Genomic DNA, 19,173 nt, shown 5'->3' with positions numbered 1-19,173 from the left:
ACCTAAAGAGCAGAAAACAAAAGAAGGAACAATTCATTTAAAGAAGTTGCTAAAGAATTGTGTAGTAAGTAGTCAATCCCTGAGAAAAACTTCTCAGATCAACCCTTCTTACCTGGCATACCAAGGAGGCCACCTGGCACAGACAGTTGAGGTGCCTGTGCAAAGTTGGAAAGCATGGAACGGGCAGATGTGGGTATGCCGCGCTGGAGGCTGCTTTGGGGCTGTGGAGCCTGCAATGATGAGGAGACAGTTCAACCCAACTCTGCCATGATGGAAGGTTTAAGGTCAAGGGAGGTAGGGATATAGGAGTGGAGGATTATAATATGATTTCCCACAGAAGGAAAAACAAGTAGAGACAAAATGGCTGACAAACCCTTGAGAGAAATCTTTACCTGCCGAAGCGTATGATGTCTCATTATGGTCTCTTGTTTACTGACACTGGATACAGCTGGAGCCGTAGTCGGGGAGAGGGCTGCCTGCTGCTGTAATCGCTGTTCAATTTCCTGTTGGGAGTCACCAGGTTAAGTTGGGCAGGACAGCACCCAATTTCCTAACCAGAAACCTGGAGGTCTTCTTACCTCTAATGTTGCTAACTAGTTAGAAGGATATGGAAAAGGCAGAAGAGTTTGGGTGGGGAGGTAGGTGTATTAAGATCTCTGGGTACAAGTAGCCAAGATGTTTCACTGATTAAGCAGTCCCTCTCTCCAAAAAAAGCTGGCTCTCAGAAGTTAACTGGAGAAACCTGGGTAGTGGTGATGAGTTGACTGACATAATTAAGGCTGATGAGTTACTGAGGTGGTTTTTTTAAAAGGTTTTATTTATTATCTTTAGAGGAGAAGGGAAGGAGAGAAATATCAATGTATGGTTGCTTCTCGTGAGTCCCCCGCTGGGAACTGGCCCGCAACCCAGGCATGTGCCCCGACCGGGAATCGAACCACAATTGTGCGGTTCGCAGGCCTGTGCTCAATCCACTGAACTGCACCAGCCAAGGCCTGAGGTGTTTGTTTTTTTTTTCTGGCTCCTGTCTACCAATTTTCCAGAAGGTCCATGATGCTACCCAAAGGGGTCTGATGGGTGGTGGGGTGGAAAGTAGGATAGAGGCAAAGAATTTGAGCTTCTCAACACATCCTCCCCTCTTCAAGAGAGACTCACTGTATTAACACTATAGGAGGTGTTAACATACTCTAGTACCACTGAGCTTCACTAGGCTGCTTTATAACCTACCCTTTCATCGTCATCTCATTACCAAACATAGACTGCAGATAGTACTTTCTCTCGAAGAGATATCTAATACAAACACAAACCACTCCCATCAAAATCCATTTGTCTGAGAGGAAATGAAGTCAAGAATAAACAGGAGAAGCCAACAGTCTCAAGCTTTCTGTCCCTTTCCCTTAACCCCAGCCATTATATAACACTTATTAGTGTAACTCTTACCCAATCAGAAATAATAAAATGGAAATGGGAAAGACAGATGGTAAGTAGGAAAAAAGGGAACCCAGGCCTCCAGGTTCTAGAAACACAGATCCAGAAAACTAGTCACCAGGACTGTGGGGATCACAGAGACAGCTCCTCTAAACTAGACGTAACTATCTTTTGGGAAAACTCAACCTGGGCAAGTAGCTGGTGAGAAATCAGAAATCTTACCTGTTCCTGCTGTAGGGCTTTAACAAAAGCATTTTTCAGCCTGTTGGTGTGTTCAGCTTTTAGAGCCTTCTTCTGGTTGGAGGTCATACATTGCTCACATAGAATCTTACCATTCTTCTCTTGCTTCCAATGAGGGGTGAAATCTGTGCGGCACTGGGCACAAACAAAGGGTTCGACCCGCAGAAGTGAGGCACAGCTTTTGCCTAGATGCCAACAAGAAGAATAATCAGTGGTTTCACATTTTCTCCCTATCTACTGTTTCTTTTCATCAAATGAATCTTTCTCCAGGAGTTTATTCTTCTGAATTAAGAAAGAGACTCTACCAAAAAAATACTCTACAGTTTAAAAAATACTTTTATTTCCTTTGATAGTAATATTACTTTAGTGAATTCAGCCATCACTATCCCCATTTACAAAGGAGAAAACGGAGTCCAAAAAACACAGCTCCTAAGTGACAAAGGAGGCACAAGAACCCCCACATCTTCTGATTCCCTATTACGTTACAATGACTAAAAAGACCCATCAATTCAGACTCAAAGGACTCTGGCTAACTCAGCCGATACTTTTGCTTCTTAGCATCTCTCTCTCTCTCTCTCTCTCTCTCTCTCTCTCTCTCTCTCTCTCTCTCTGTCTCTCTCTCTCTCTGTCTCTCTCTCTCTCTGTCTCTCTCAGGTTTGCAGGACTATGCCTAACCCCCTGAGCCACACCAGTCAGGACACTTCTTAGCATCTCTTTACCTCACACTGCATTTATCTTTGTCACATACGTTTGTAAGTTTTAGTTATCAGTGTTTATTCACTTTGTGATCTGTTTCTAGCCAATATTGAGCCCTTTAGTCCATATGTTTAAAAATTCAGGCTTACTAGTAACTTCTGCTTGTATAGACTGTACAGTGTTAATACTTTATAGTCTGGTTCAGTGTTAGTTTACAAGTTTTTATGTGGTCATAGTTATCTATGGTAGTATGTCTATTTTCTCAACTATGAACACTCAAATGGCAGGGACTGAATATAATAATGTAGCACAATACCCCATAAACACTGACATAAAAAAGAAGTGTTCTAATCCAGGCCAGGTAGCTCAGTTGGTTAGTGTGTCATCCTGATGCACCAAGGTTGCAGGCTCAATTCAAAGTCAGGGCACAAACAAGAATCAACCGATGAATGCATAAGTAAGTGGAACAACAAATAGCTATTCCCCCACCTCTCTAAAACTAAATTAATTAAAGAAATAGTAAGTTTTCCTGTCATCAAATTTTACATGAATCATGCTAGGCACCATTTAAAAGAACTAGACAATACACTGCAAAAAACACATAAAAGACAAAATACACAATATATGCTAAGAGGTTATTTAATATTACATAATACCCTATGACAATCTGCTTATGTCAATCAGGCTTGGTAACCTCTTGCTTCAATAAAATGACTGACCTGATAAAAAACAGTCTTACCTTGGCTGTCGATAACACTCTGTACAACTTCCTCCAAGCCTACCATGTAGATGAACTCGCTATTGGCTGCACTAGGCAGAAAGTGAAGCAAGGGAGCAGGAGGTTTAGGAGGTGGAATCTCCAGGAGTGTCTTTTCCAGCTGTTTGCGAAGAGCCAATTTAGCTGCAGCCTGTGAGTTGGCAGCATCAGTCATGGCGCTGGGGCTAGGAAGTGGGGAGGACACTCTGTTCACGGTCCCTGGCTGGATGTGGGAGGCGAGGTTCATATAGATGGCAGAGGATGCTGTGCGCTGACAGGGAACAGAAGAACTTGACTGCTGAAACAGATCGAGTACAGGTTGTCAGTGACAGTATGTGGGGAAAAGGACCAATTCTTGCTTTTGTGGCAGACAACACTGTTTGATTCTAGTCTGGACTATTTAGCTCCCCCAAAACTCTGGAAAAGACAGGAGGTGTTTGATTTCTTCACTGAAAAAGAATCGCAACACAGAGGAAAGGAGAATGATAGTGGCTATGAGCTAAAACTGCTAAGGGAAAAAAAAATTTAAGACGCTGTCATCCATCCTTGTCCTTCTCACTCCTTAGATCCCTCTATCTTTTTTCTGGGCAGGTTTAGCTTATTGGTGCTGTGCTATGTAACCTCCCTTTTCCATCTCTACTTCTGTATAATTCTTCAATGCTTCTGCTTTTGTGATAGTTGTCCAAGTTCCACCAAAATTATCCTTGTTGCTCTAGTTTCTCTAAGTCCAAAACCATAAAATCTATGGTTCTTTTAACCGAGAAAGCAACTAGAAGATTTCTGTGTTTTCACATTAGGGCTTTCTCTTACCGGTTGGTAATTGATGGTGGGATTCATATTGGGTGTTGTGGTGCGTACGAGGCCAGGCTTCGGTGGGCCCCGCTGGCCCTGTAGCTGGGCTGGGTTTGGTGCAATAACACGCTGAGACATCAACATGTGTGGGAGGGTGGTATTGGTCGCTGAACGGATGACACTATGACCCTGAAAGGGAAGATAAGAACTTGTCACAGGTGGTAAAATGCTAAAGAGAGCACACTGCCTTTAACACAGAGCCGAGTAGAAATACAGAAACAGTCAGACTTAGTAATTGTGCCTAATGACCTATGAGATAAATCTACCATCACTGTAAACCTGAATGGCGGCTAGGAATTTCCTGGCTTATATTTATGTATTTATTTTGGGTGTAAGCTATCCAACTCTATATGAAAAAGGGCTAAACTGAAAATATTCTCTAAAGAAAAAACACAGTGGAAAGATGAACACTATCCATCCTTCTGCTGCAGGCTACATCATGCCACAAAGGACCAGCAGAACCATCTGTAGGGATGATACCTTTGTCACGGGCTGGGCTCTTCTACAATTTTCATAAAAGTCCTGAAACAGAGCCCTCTGACAGTAAGATCCCTCTATGGATTACATACCTGTAATGTTCTCAAATTCTGAGGTTCAACCCCTTGGGCCCCAGGCCGAGAGGGAAGCTTAGAGAGGCCCTGCTGTCCCACGTGGGTAGGAGATGGCTGAACAATAGATGCTGCATTCTGTACAACTGGAGTCTGGAAAAATAGAGAGTGAAACAGTTGGAAAAAGCTAAAGAGACAGAAATTAGGTATGCTTCTAAACTTTTAAAGTTCTTTGTTAATGTGAAACTCTCACTGACCAAGAGGAAAAATGGAAAAAAAAGAATCAAAATTTTCTTGATTAAGGCCTAACATAAAAAACACTATTTCTAGAGACTAAAAGCCATGGAAAAAGAGAGTAACAAGCCACTCAGCTAAACCTACCTGAAGTAGCCCATTTTCAAACCAGCTTTTCTTTCCTTCCCCCACCCCCTTCTCGAGGGCACATTACCTTCTGCACCACATTCTCTTTCTGTAGTTGACTCTGTCTCAGTTTCTTTAACAGCACCAGTCGGGCTTCTTCCAATCGCAGCTCATCCCTCAGCTGCTTGATGAGCTGCTGCCGCTCCTCAATGCCTTTCCCCTAAAACACATGGAGACTGTCAGCTCTGCAAGATGATACCTTCTTTTAGGTCTGACACCCTCATATTCCACAAGAGGCAGAAGTGTTGACAGGACTGTTACCTTTGTGTCATTGGGGTCTGGCATCATGCCTGGTATTCAGTAGGTACAGTTAAGTCCTAACTTAACATTGTCAGTAGGGTCTTGAAAACTATGACTTTAAGTAAAATGATGTTTAATGGAACTGATTTTGCCCTAGACTGTATATAAACAACAGTTTAGTTCTTATAGCATATACCTGGTCACAAAAACATTACCAAACTTTTAAATAAAGACCAAAACACTTCTAATATAAAACACAAAAATAAATGTAAGCTCTATACATATTTAAGAAAGATTAATAAAAACAAATAAGGTAATTATTTTCCAATTCACTTATCTCACTTCAGGGTTGGCAGTGGCTAGAACCTATCCTGGCAGTTCAGTAGCCAGAACCTATCTTGGGAGCTGACCCTGCATAGGATACTTTTCTATCGGAGGGCACACTCAAACCCACACCCACATGCCACTCAGACTGACTAATGAGTCACACCGTTTAACCTAACGTGCACATCTTTGGGATGTGGGAGGAAACTAGAGTGCCCAGGGAAAATCTACACAGATATGGAGAGGATAAACAAACTCCACACAGACACTGGCCCAGGTTGGGAATTCATTTTTTCCCCCCTTCTCATCAACACTGTAAGATAAGGACATTGAATGAAATGACATTATTCAAGGACTTGCTGCACTCTAAAATACTTACAGAATGAAAGGAAAGATCACATATAAATGCTGATCAACCACATTACTGGCAAAATATAAGAATGGCCAAAGGGAGACACTGCTTTCCTTTAAAATGTTTCTAAATCTTTTAAAGCCATATTTCCTCTAGACATACTTAAAATTTAGGGAACCCTCCATATTTTGAGACCCAGGATAGAATACAGAAGGTATCCTTTCAGACAAGAGTTTATTTTATACGACCTGAATTATGAAGTTTCACTTTCATTTTCCAAAGATAAAGTCTATTGAACATGCTATTTCAAACTAACTTCTCCACTTGATTCTAACAGTTTCCTCCAAAAGTTCCCCTGAGGTTAATAATTATTTACAAAGTATCATCAGTTGGTAGGTATTTAGATCTAAAAAGTAAACTGTAAGAAAACCAGAACTGGGACTCTTACAGAATTAAAGAGAATAGAAGTAGTTAAAAAATTTCTTTTTGCCTTTTTTTTTTTTTTACCTTAAACATCTCTAGGTTGGCTGCTTTGAGTCTTTCTTCCATTCGGGAGCTGGAACGAGGACTGGAAGCCTCATTATCAGATAAAACAATGATGTCTGGGGAGGGAGTCAGCCTTCCTCGGTCTGGCTCACTAAACAACAAAATAGAAAAAAATTAAGGTATTTCCAACAGTGAAGGTTCATAGAAAAGTTTAAGAAACTTCTTTTCTACACCCAACAAAGAAATCCAAGGGAACTTAGGTCTGTCCCAATTCACCCAGGGAAAACAGTGAACTCGAATCTTGGAATAAAGAAGACACTAAAATGTGAGTGACGATAAAACCTCTACAAAGGTACTTTTTCTGTCTAAACTCTTCATAGAGAATGCTGAAACAAACAATGGGTTTAGAAATGAAAAGGAGTGTTCATTTCATACTGATTAAATAAAAGTTCTAAATGTTTTTCCCGCGCCTCACTCTCCTTTGGGTTGTCTCATTAGTTAGATAGGAAAAAAAAAATGGTTAGCTTGACAGGGGAAGAAGAGCAAAGGCAGTAAAAACTAGTTGCCCACTCTAGGTACAGGTGATACACCGTTAAAGGAGGCAACTCATTATACCAGTAACAACATGGTCCTGGCTCTCTGAGGATTCACAAGAAAGGAGGTTATGCTGCAGCTGCAAGATAGTCTATCCTGTCAAGAGTCAAGGCAAAAGAAGGTACTGTTCTCAAGGGCATGAGGCAATAGACAATGCCAAGTGCAATGTCTACAGCCTTCTGGAGGACTGAAACTTCAGACATAAACATATATGGAACTTGCATCTACTTGCCAGAGTTCTACTGAGTATTATCGTCAGAAAGAAACTGTCTAGAAATGACTTTCAAATCTAAATCTTTCACATTGGTTTCCTTAGAGTCTGTTTATTAAACAACTCTAGTTTTGGTCTTTGTGGAGTTAGCCTTAAAAGAATCAGACTTGTCTAAGATGATGAAAAATGGCACTCACTGCTTAAGACCTGGGTAACAAGAATCCTGGAAATTCTGACTGACTAGGTTTCCAAGTCAGTGCAGATCTTCTTCCTCTCTTCTGCTTTCTCAACTCAAAGTATCTTCCCAGGCCCTATTTCCCTGAGTTCTTCACTGTACTTTGGAGTACATAGGTCTAAAGCAACGTGTTTTAGGTCTTTTTAAACATGTAACTCAAAATCTTTAGTTCTGAGAGCCTGTCTACCATTTCCTGGGGCTTCTCGACTCAGTTGCTGTTGGCACAAGGGCCCCCGCCCACTTTAAAAAAATTCTTCACTGGAGGACAGTTTCTCGCTGCTTTTAGAGAGAAGATGGAAGAGGGAGAAATACTGATGTGAGAGAGAAACATCAACTGGTTGTCTCCCCTATGCACCCAGACCAGGGATCGAACCTACAACCTTTCAGTTATGGGATGACCCTCCAACCAACTGAGCCACACTGGCCAGGGCACACATGTGCCTTTTAAACTAGGCACCCTGGATGGTTGCATAGGCATTCAATTTCTCTACACAGTAAAACTGAGTTACAAAATCAACCAAAGTTAGCTCAGGAAATAGTAGGGGACAGAATAGTAAGAGTATCTTGGGAACTATTAAATTCTCCTGCATTACTCTATAACCACTGGCCACAGACACAGCAAGCTGAGAATGTGGGGCTATAGAAAAAGAAGCCAATAAAAGAAAAGAAGAACCTTTCATTCTCTAACTCCAAGTTCCTAAAGTAATGGTCAGGAATAAATAAATAAAGTAAATTCATTTTTCTGGTGACTTTATTTATTATTTCTATATTCTTTTATCTTTCCACTACCCCTAACACATGGGTGAACAATTTTGAGCTCTGGTAGATTTCTACTTCTACTTAATTCCCCAATGTTTACATCAACAGTAAGCTCTTTCCATTTTGGTCCTTGCTGGATACATACACCACAGATTATTTCTAAGTTAAGGAATTCTTCCTTGCTCAAATGAGTGCCACCTACCAACTGCTTAGAGATTGTCCCGCAACAAGACAGGCAGAGATATTCCTGGATGGAGATTTTGCAATTGAGTGGCATCTATTAGGGAGCTGTATTCTGAGAACCCTAAATAATGTATTTTTTTCTTTTTTACCTATCCTCACTTGAGGGCATTTTCCTCTTTTCTTTTTCTTTTCTTTTTTTTTTGAGAGAGAGGAAGGGAGAGAGAGAAGCATTGATCAGCTACAAATGGCAGGTGTCAGTGCTGCAGATCACCAGGACCGGGGATCATACGTGTCTACACCAGGGACCCAGGCATGTGCCCTCTCCAGCAATCAAACCTGCAACACTCTGGCTATGCAACAACGCTCCAACCATGAGCCATGGCTCTAAACGGTATTTTATTCCCAGATATAATCAGACCCACATTAGTAAGACAGCACAGGTAAGACAAAGCTCAAGTCAGATTTCATTCCTCAAATTTTAAATTAACTTTTGACCTTAAATTCTGGCTTCATTTATTAAATTCTCTAGGGACAGAAACTCATATATATGATTTACAGTATTTTGTGTTCTTAAGTATGAAACACTACCTGTTAGAGAGACATTATAAAAGCTGGACTTGCTGCTGACGTCACTTGTGACTCAGACTGGCCGATTCCCAGAAACTATAAAATGGCTAATCCTTAAGGCCACAGTAATAAAAACTAAACAAAAAACCCAAACTGCCATGTAAACTGGCATTACAAACTATAAGCAGCACTGGTTTCATATTTACCTTATTTCACAGTAGATATAATTTACCCAAATGATTAAAAAAAGATTATGATATGGCTACGATATCAAGAGCACTTCCTTCTTTCTTCTTTTAAATTCTCTCCTTTTTTCTGCCAAGATGGAGGCATAGGTGGAAACACTGTGCCTTCTCCCACAACCAAGTTTGAATACAACTAAGGTTTGGAGAACAAAGACACAGCCAAAGGACAGAAAATTGAATTATACAGAAGTCCGACTACATCTAACCATCTAACCGTTCAACAGGACGGTTAAGAGGGGCAGAGCCAGCAGCGAGCAGGGTCGGGCAGGACAGATCCCCCGACCTAGGTGCGCAGGCAGCACGGAACCAGTTGGGCTGCGGGGCAGACTGACCAAGGTCGCACATTTGCGCACAGTGAGACGGACCACGCAGGCCCCGGGGGAGGGGGGGGAGGGGCTGACGGCGGTGGCACACTCAAGTGCAGTGGACGAAACACGTCGGCCCAGTTACGGTGGCAGCTGCGGCACTAGTGGGGGCAGCGGCGGCATGCAGGACACCATAGTTCCTCTTTGACCCCGCCCCCACATATAACGTCACAACCCAGCAACTTAGTTGCCCTGCTCTAGTGAACACCTTAGGGCTCCGATCCTGCTACAGAACAGGCACAAACAGCCCAAAAGATGGCGCAAGAAGAACTCAAAGTCCCAGAGCCAATAACTCTAAGCGACCGAGAAATTGCCAGCCTCTCAGAAGCACAGTTCAAAACACTGTTTATCAGGATGCTCACAGAACTGGTTGATTATAGTCACAAATTAGAGGGACATATGAAAGCTAAACTAATTGAAATGAAGGGAGATGCACAGGAAACCAATAGTGATGGAAAGGAAACTGGGACTCAAATCAATGGAATGGACCAGAAGGAAGAACCAAACATTCCACCACAAAGGAATGAAGAAATGAGAATTCAACAAAATGAGGAGAGGCTTAGGAACCTCCAGGACATCTTTAAACGTTACAACATCTGAATTATAGAGGTATCAGAAGGGGGAAAGAAACAGCCACGAGTGGAAAACTTATTTGAACAAATAATAAAGGAGAACTTCTCCATTCTGGCAAAGGACATAGACTTGCAGGAAATCCAGGAAGCTCAGAGAGTGCCAAAGAAGTTGGACCCAAGAAGGAACACACCAAGGCACATCATAATTACATTAGCCAAGACTAAAATGAAGGAGAGAATCCTAGAAGCAGCAAGAGATAAGGGGACAGTCACCTACAAAGGAGTACCCATCAGACTGTCAGCGGATTTCTCAAAAGAGAGCTTACAGGCAAGAAGGGGCTGGAAAGAAGTATTCCAAGTCATGAAATCCAAAGACCTACAGCCAAGATTGCTTTATCCAGCAAAACTTTCATTTAGAATGGAAGGACAGATAAAGTGCTTCTCAGATAAGGTCAACTTCAAGGAGTTCATCATCACCAAGCCCTTATTATATGAAATGCTAAAGGGACTTATATAAAAAAAAGATGAAAAATATTAATGGTGAAAGGACAGCAAACGCACAGTTATTAACAACCACACCTAAAACAAAAGCAAACCAGGAGGACAGCTAGATCAGGAGTGGAACCATAGAAATGAAGAACACGTGGAGGGTTAGCAACAGGGGAGTAGGAGGAGGAGAAGGGGGGAGAAGGTACAGAAAATAGCATAGACAGTAGGTAGAAAATAGATAGGGGGAGGGCAAGAATAGTGGGGGAAATATAGAATCTAAAGAACTTGAGACACGTGGTTATAAACTAAGGGGGGGAGAATGGTGGGGGAGGGCACACCAGCACATGCCGGTGGAGGGGAATGAAGCGGGGGGGAATAGAACAACTGTAATGGTATAATCAATAAAATATATTTAAAAAATAAAATAATAAAAAAATAAAATAAAAATTCTCTCCTTTTATCCATATCAACTAAATCATTGTTCTTGCTGAGCACTCTATTAATCTTATTCATTCTCATGAAAACCCTGGGACTAAATGGAAACAGCTGTCAGTACGTCTGGTGAATGGGAAAAAGACATTGTCCAATAGGACCTTATTTTCCCATTAGGATGGGGCTCTACATGGTTTACATCAAGCCTGTTGCCCTGGGGATCATTAAAAAAGACTCCCAGTTTCTAGAGGATTGTTTCAAAAGGCCAGCTCTGTAAAGTGAAATAAAAGCAATAGTAGGGTTTTCAGGGTAGCCTGACTTTTTAACATAGAATTTATCTTTGATATTTTATAATTCCAATAGCATCAATGAGATCTTACCCAAATGTGTAACAATGTTTCCATGAAAAATACATTTTCAACTCCAATTTCGGATGTGAGAAACCCACCTAACACTTTTCCTCTTCTTCCTCTCCAGTGAAATAGAATTAGTCACTAGCTCCACAGGGATAAGAGTGATTATGGGACAAGTGGGTCGCTCAGGTACATGATCTCATTTATTCACTTTCTTTTTCCCCTCAAAGATCTAAGGATTAACCTACTTTCATAACATTCTGCTGACACTACCTATAGCTCCCAAGAATTTTTTTCTTCTTCCACAGGGCTACTAGGGAACTTATCTGAAATTTCCTAAGGGTTTCTAATGCTATACCAAGAATAATCCTTTATTGAGCGTTTTATTTTAAAAAGATAATCCAGGGAAAATACTAGTAAGGAAATGTTAAAAGGTAGAGAAAGAAACTCAGATAAGGTTATAACCACTCCTCCTTTCTTCTTCTTTCTCCCACCAGTCCAGTTTAAAGATCCTGCTGTGGATCAGTCCTAGGACAAAGTCAGAAGGTCAGCTGGAAGGCAACTGAACACTGAAGAGTAATTTTCATGCCTACTAGTTGTTTCTGAACCATAACTGAATGTTCTTAAAATTAGAGTTTTTCTATATTGTGATTCAATGTCAAGGTAGGCTCTACCCTCAGCTAGTTCTAGGAACCTCTTAGTATGTGCTCCACAGTTTCAAGGTACTCACTTGACAGACACCAGGAAAAAAGGCCCGTGAAAATGTTTGCTTGTGTTGTGTTGTGTGTGTGAAAGAGCACAAGCATGAGTGTACATGTACAAGTGAATGTGTATACATGTGTTGGGGAAAGGGGCACAAACGAAGCAAAAATGTAGAGAATTACCACATGAAGATAATTTCCTTGCTGACACAAGAAAAGCTAGGCCCATATTGTTTTTGATGTTATAAAAGCTGGGGCCTTGGTTGGTGTGGCTCAGTGGACTGAGTGCTGGCCAGCAAACCCAAGGGTCACAGGTTTGATTCCCAATCTGGGAACATGCCTGAGTTATGGGCTGGGTTCCCAGTAAGGGATGCCTTGAGACAACCACACATTGATGTTTCTCTCCCTTTCTTTCTCTCTCCCTTCTCCTCTCTAAAGATAAATAAAATCTAAAAAAAAAAAAAAAAGCATAATTGGTAGGTACAAAAAATAAATGAATGAAGCTGAGACTCCATAATAAACGGATCCTAAAACTCCTGAAATGATCTGAAGAAAAAGACTTTTTTCCTCCTAAAATAGCCATAAGATTAGAATAAAAGTGTATTATTAACTCACTCTTAATTGAGGTACCAGTACTATAGTGCCTCCTTTATCCAGAAATGGCCACTTTATTTTAAGGTAAGAACTATGGTTCTCTGTATGCTAAGCAAATTTTTGAGGCACCTGGTTTCATTTGGAAATGAGAAGAATTCAGGGTCAAGCCATATGGCACAGATTTGTCTTCTTTCAAGAAACTTAAGATGAAAATGCCTCCTCTCATTAAATTCATTCCATTTTCACAGGCTTCATTTATGAGAAGACCCTATCCCTGGAGGCAGCTGAATCAAGCCATACCTCCGTCTAGCACTCATATCCACTGGCTCATCATTGATGTTTTCTTTGCCTGGCCTTCCAGCAGTCCTGTTGTCTCCATGAGGCCTGAGATTTCCATTGAGTTTCTCTTCAAAGCCCTTGACACCACTGCTATCCTGTTTGGTGGGTAACTCATGTGGCATTTCAAGATTTGCCAAATCCTTCCGTTTGAGCAGTGCTAACATTTTCAGACGTTCCATGGCCTCATGCCCCTCCATTTTGAGTCGCTTGGCCAGGACATCATCTCGCTCATCTGCTGGATCCAAGCTCCGCTTCAATAGATTCAAGCGGAGAGCATCTTCCGTCATTCTATCCATCCTATGGAAAGAAAAATACAAGTGAGATCAGAATAAAGTCCCTTAAATAATCCATAACGAAAGAGGGTAGGTAGGTAGTAAAGGTATTAAGAAGAATCATAGATATGGACATGGAGGCTCAAAGTTATTAACTCAGCTAACCCACCCTGTATCTTCCTAGAGACTAAAGAAACTATAGTGCCAGTCAATTAGGTACTTACTATATAGATGCCAGAAACCAAATACTATACTCACCTGGATAGTCCATTGAGAATTTACATCTCTCAAAAAATAGACATTCCTTTATGACTGGCTTTTGTGCATGCATGCTCAAAGTAAGATGCTTTGGTTTTAACTCTCACACCAAATTTGTCTCCTGGAAAAGACTTATGAATGGGAAGTTCCTCAGGTCATGCATGCCATTATCTTAAACTGGCCTATCTTATAAATGAAGAAATAAGAGAAAGATGAATTAGAGAAAGAGCATCTAATAGGAAGCCTGGGTTGCCTGAATATAGCAAAGATCAGAGGGGTGCATTGTTATTTTGCTCTCAATTCAACAGATAATGGACTCAGAACCTTAAGATACCTGGCTTTGCTTAACGGACTCAGGTGCTAAAGCTGGTAACAGGTAATATTTTCTCTACTTTGCTGTATAACAGGTTATACAGCAAAGTTATTAAAGACAAGCTAATTATCATTTCCCCTTCTCACTTTGATTTTTTCCACTAACAAAATCTAGCTGCAGAATTTCTCCAACACTTTTAAATCCAGCTGTTTTGGTAAGAAATAGCTGAGACACCAGAAAGAAAATTTTTGAGTCACAGAAACGTAGGTTCAAACTGCTACTTACTTTTAAAATATAAAATATTTAGAAAGTTACTTTACCTCCCAAGTCTCAATTTCATCTGTGAAAGTGGGCACTTAGGTGCTAAACAAAACTTAATTTACATACCCTTGGTCTACTGACTTTCAGTACAATAATTCATAGACTCAAGCAGTAGGATGGCAAAGGCTGCCAATGTTAATCGGTACTCTTGCCAAATAATTTTTTTAAAAAAGCATGTATGTGCTTGAGGCACCTTCCTTCCTATAGTGTACAGTAAAATAATAGCTATTCAATTCTTTTCTGGTTATAATGAGGAAAAAAACAACAAAAAAGTCCAATAAAATGAAATAGATCTTTTGAACACCAGAGAAAAGTCAGAACTCTGACTTCTAAATTTAAATAATGTTTCTCAATGCTTTTTTAAAGAACAGCTTTACTGAGATATAATTCGCCGATTTAAAGTATGTCGTTCAATGGCTTTTAATATATTCAGAGTTATAAAACTATCACCAAATTTAGACTATTTCATCATCTCCACTTTTTAATGGGTACAAAAAATCCATATCCATTAGCAGTCATTTCCCTCACCCCCACCCCTATCTCTAGTCCCCACTAACTTACTTTTTGTCTCTTTGCCTATTCAGAACTTTTTATATAAATGAAACCATATGTGGTCTTTTGTGACTGGCTTCTTCCGCTTAGCTTTATGTTTTTAAAGGTTCATTCATATTATAGCAAATATCATGACTTCACATCTTTTGAAGGCTGAATGGTATTCCATTGTATGGACATATCATTTATCAACTGATGCATATTTGTTTTTCCCCCTTTTTGCTATCATGAATAATACTGCTATGAACTTTTGTGTACAGATTTTTGTGTGAACGTATGTTTTCAGTTCTCCTGGGGATATACCTAGAAGTAGAATTGCTGGGTCCTGTGGTATTCTTTGTTTAAAATTTTGAGGGATTCCTTTCCAAAGTAGCTGCACCATTTTATATTAAAACCAGCAGTGTATAGGAGGGTTCCAATTTCTCCATATTCTCTTAGTCTTCAGTTAACAGCATCAGATATGGGCTATTATAGCATATATAAGGAGGGGAACCCAAAACCCAAAATTTATTTATAAAAAATTGTATATTCTTACATGGTTTTAAAAAATATTTTATTTTTAGAGAGAGGGGAAAGGAGGGAGAAAGAAAGGAAGAGACTTCCGCCAAGATGGAGGCATAGGTGGAAACACAGTACCTTCTCCCACAACCAAGTTTGAATACAACAAATGTTTGGAGAACAAAGACACAGCCAAAGAACAGAAAACTGAATTATACAGAAGTCCGACAACAATGAACGGTTCAATTGGGACAGGTAAGAGGGGCGGAGCCAGCAGCAGAGCAGAGGAAATATCCCCCGACCTAGGCATGCAGGCAGCCCGGACCCAGTAGGGGTGCAGGGGTGTAGGGCAGACTGACCGTGGTTGCACATTCCAGCACAGTTAGACAGACCTCGCAGGCCCCAGCGGGCGAACCAGAGGTGGAGGGCTGACGGTGGTGGCACATTTGTGTGCAGTGGGACTAAACGCTCTGGCCCAGTGATGGTGGCACCTGCGGCGACAGTGGCGGGAGGCAGCAGACGAGACTGCCATTGCTCCTCTTTGACCATGCCCCCACATACAGCATCACAACCCAGCAACTGAGTTCCCCTGCTCTGGCGAACACCTAGGGCTCTGATCCTTATACAGAACAGGCACAAACAGCCCAAAAGATGGCGCAAGAAGAACTCAAAGCCCCAGAGCCAATAACTCTAAGTAACCAAGAAATAGCGAACCTCTCAGATGCACAGTTCAAAACACTGGTCATCAGGATGCTCACAGAACTGGTTGATTTTAGCCACAAATTAGAGGAACATATGAAGGCTAAACTGATTGAAATGAAGGGAAATGCACAGAAAACCAATAGTGATGGAAAGGAAACTGGGACTCAAATCAATGGAATGGACCAGAAGGAAGAACGAAACATCCAACCAGAAAGGAATGAAGAAATGAGAATTCAAAAAAATGAGGAGAGGCTTAGGAACCTCCAGGACATCTTTAAACGTTACAACATCTGAATTATAGGGGTACCAGAAGGGGGAAAGAAACAGCCACGAGTGGAAAACTTATTTGAACAAATAATAAAGGAGAACTTCCCCAGTCTGGCAAAGGAAATAGACTTCCAGGAAATCCAGGAAGCTCAGAGAGTCCCAAAGAAGTTGGACCCAAGAAGGAACACACCAAGGCACATCATAATTACATTAGCCAAGATTAAAATGAAGGAGAGAATTCTAGAAGCAGCAAGAGGGTAAGGGAACAGTCACCTACAAAGGAGTGCCCATCAGACTGTCAGTGGATTTCTCAAAAGAGAGCTTACAGGCAAGAAGGGGCTGGAAAGAAGTATTCCAAGTCATAAAATCCAAAGACCTACAGCCAAGACTGCTTTATGCAGCAAAGTTTTCATTTAGAATGTAAGGACAGGTAAAGTGCTTCTCAGATAAGGTCAACTTCAAGGAGTTCATCATCACCAAGCCCTTATTATATGAAATGCTAAAGGGACTTATATAAAAAAAAGAAGATGAAAAATATTAACGGTGAAAGGACAGCAAACGCACAGTTATTAACAACCACATCTAAAACAAAAGCAAACCAAGAGGACAGCTAGATCAGGAGTGGAACCATAGAAATGAAGAACACGTGGAGGGTTAGCAACAGGGGAGTAGGAGGAGGAGAAGGGGGGAGAAGGTACAGAAAATAGCATAGACAGTAGGTAGAAAATAGATAGGGGGAGGGCAAGAATAGTGGGGGAAATATAGAATCTAAAGAACTTGAGACACGTGGTTATAAACTAAGGGGGGTAGAATAGTGGGGGAGGGGGTGTGTGGGTGGAGGGAATGAAGGGGGGGAATAGAACAACTGCAATGGTATAATCAATAAAATATATATATTAAAATTTAAAAAAAAGAAAGAAAGGAAGAGGAACATCAATGTGTGGTTGCACTCATACACCCCCTACTGGGGGCATGATTTGGCTCACAACCCATGCATGTGCGCCCTGACTAGGAATCAAACTGGTGACCCTTTGGTTCACAGTGCAGTGCTCATTCCACTGAGCCATACCAGCCAGGTATTCTTACATGTTTTTTTTCCTTTTTTAAGATTGTACTTATATTTTAGAGAAAGGGGAAGGGAGGGAGAAAGAGAGAAACACCAGTGTGTGATTGCCTCTCATGTGCCCCGTTACTGGGGACCTGGTCTGTAACCCAGGCATGTGCCCTGACTGGGAATCAAACTGGCAACCCTTTGGTTAGCAGCCCACACTCAATCCACTGAGCTACACCAGCCAGGGATATTCTTACATGTTTTAACTTCAGTCACCTTCAAAGTACTTTCCATTTGATACAATACACCAATCAAGACATTTTTTCCCTGCTGCTCACAAGTTTCTGAACTTGTCAATTCTGATGCCTTTTGGTGCTTCTGATGGCTTTTGTCTCACCTCTTCCACACATTTCCTTTTGCAAGGACTTTTTTCAAGGGGAAAACGAACAAGCAAGAAAAGTTGCTGGGGAGGGTGGTGCTGTTTTGGTCAAAAACTGAACACTCAGCATAGGTGTGGGCAGGTGCACTCGTAAATCATCCATCCATGAAATAGGCAAACATACTGAAAGAGTCTTCAAAAAAAATTTAATGAAACCTAATACAGCCTCTCACAACAATGCCAACTGGTACACTGATAGAGATGAGTTCCCAAAACAATCACCTAGCAAGGGAAGCCTGCACTACAAGGAGCGAGCCCTCCAGAAGATAATTCCGCACTTTTTTTGGGTCCCCTTCCCCTGTATAAACATCATTTAGCTACAGGTCTCCCAAACATTTATTCTTTTGACATATGTTACTTCTGAAGTGGTTTACCTCTGAAAAATAGCCCCTGATGGAGCTGCAAAGTTGAATGCTATATAGAATATAAAAAATTAAGCCCTATCTCCACAGTAACAATGTCTTAGGTAACTTCATCAACACCTCATATTGAGAGTATAATTGCAAATACCACAAGGAGCTGCAAAGGGAGGGAAAAGTGTGTCATTCAACTGATTATACACCTAGATGCAAAAAGATCTTTAGAGAATTAAGTACACAGCAACATATACAGATACAAGTTCAATACAATACAGTGTTTCAAGTTTTGAGATAAATTATATTTATGAGCACTGAAAGTATATGATGAAACTCAGTAACCTAAAGCTGAATGAAGTTTGGGATGCCACCATCATCCTGGCTTCTTCAACAATCAGGTAAAAGCAATTCAAATAATTCCTCCTTATTATACTCTAACAACACGAACAGATACATAAGAAGTTGGGGGAAACCAGAACCAGATATCTGAATACCTAAGGTAAATTTTCCCAGTAGGTGTCTTGAGAACTCTGACCAAATCTTCCTTGCCCATTCTTTGTTAAAAAATTAAGGTAACATTGGTTTATAACATTATATAAGTTTGAGATGTAAACATTATAATTTGACATGTTATAGATGTCAGTGTGCTCACTACCAAATATCTAGTTTTCACCTGTCCCCATGCAATTGACCCCTTTTACCCATTTTACCCTTCCCTCTGGTAACCCATTAAGCTGTTATCTGCATCTATGAGTTTGTTTTTGTTTCATTTATTTGTTTTGTTTTGTATTTCACATATGAGTGAGATCATATGGGTTGTTTTCCACTTAGCATAGTACTCTCAAGGCCCATCCTTATTGCAAATTCCTTGCCTACTCTTGACTTTACTGTCTATAAGCCCCAACTTCATGTACCTACAGCTATGCATGTCTCAATATCCAAGGAAACATGAACGAATCTTGAAAATATTATGCTAAGTGAAGGACAAATATTTTATGGTTCCACTTGTATAAGGTACCTAGATTAGGCAAATTCACAAGAGACAGAAAATAAAACAGAGGCTACCAGTGGCTGGAGTTGGAGAGAAGGGGAGTAAGGAGTTACTATTCAATGGGAACAGAGTCTTTGGGGTGAAGAGAAAGTTCTTAAAATAGATAATGGTGCC

General features: G+C 40.8%; 1 protein-coding gene across 2 annotated transcripts in view; it reads right to left on the bottom strand.

The window, feature by feature from the left end:
* Nucleotides 1–19,173, bottom strand: part of GATAD2B (GATA zinc finger domain containing 2B) — a 107,151-nt gene that overhangs the window by 4,274 nt on the left and 83,704 nt on the right. Inside the window, exons 2-10 of one of the 2 annotated variants that reach the window (XM_037050718.1) lie at nucleotides 12,941–13,276; nucleotides 6,362–6,491; nucleotides 4,967–5,098; nucleotides 4,540–4,671; nucleotides 3,929–4,099; nucleotides 3,101–3,416; nucleotides 1,648–1,850; nucleotides 393–503; nucleotides 113–230 (exon numbers count right to left, since the gene is read on the bottom strand). In XM_037050718.1, coding sequence (XP_036906613.1) covers nucleotides 113–230; nucleotides 393–503; nucleotides 1,648–1,850; nucleotides 3,101–3,416; nucleotides 3,929–4,099; nucleotides 4,540–4,671; nucleotides 4,967–5,098; nucleotides 6,362–6,491; nucleotides 12,941–13,275 — 1,648 coding nt within the window. In that variant the 5' untranslated portion in view covers nucleotide 13,276. The remainder of the gene's footprint in view (nucleotides 1–112; nucleotides 231–392; nucleotides 504–1,647; nucleotides 1,851–3,100; nucleotides 3,417–3,928; nucleotides 4,100–4,539; nucleotides 4,672–4,966; nucleotides 5,099–6,361; nucleotides 6,492–12,940; nucleotides 13,277–19,173) is intronic. The other variant, XM_037050720.1, reaches the window with a different exon arrangement.

Source organism: Sturnira hondurensis, unplaced genomic scaffold, assembly GCF_014824575.4.
Source record: "Sturnira hondurensis isolate 20B ecotype Veracruz unplaced genomic scaffold, ASM1482457v3 Scaffold0006829, whole genome shotgun sequence".
NCBI lineage: Eukaryota > Metazoa > Chordata > Mammalia > Chiroptera > Phyllostomidae > Sturnira > Sturnira hondurensis.
The sequence above is the reverse complement of the archived record's forward strand: the minus strand, read 5'-3'. Positions and strand labels throughout refer to the sequence as shown.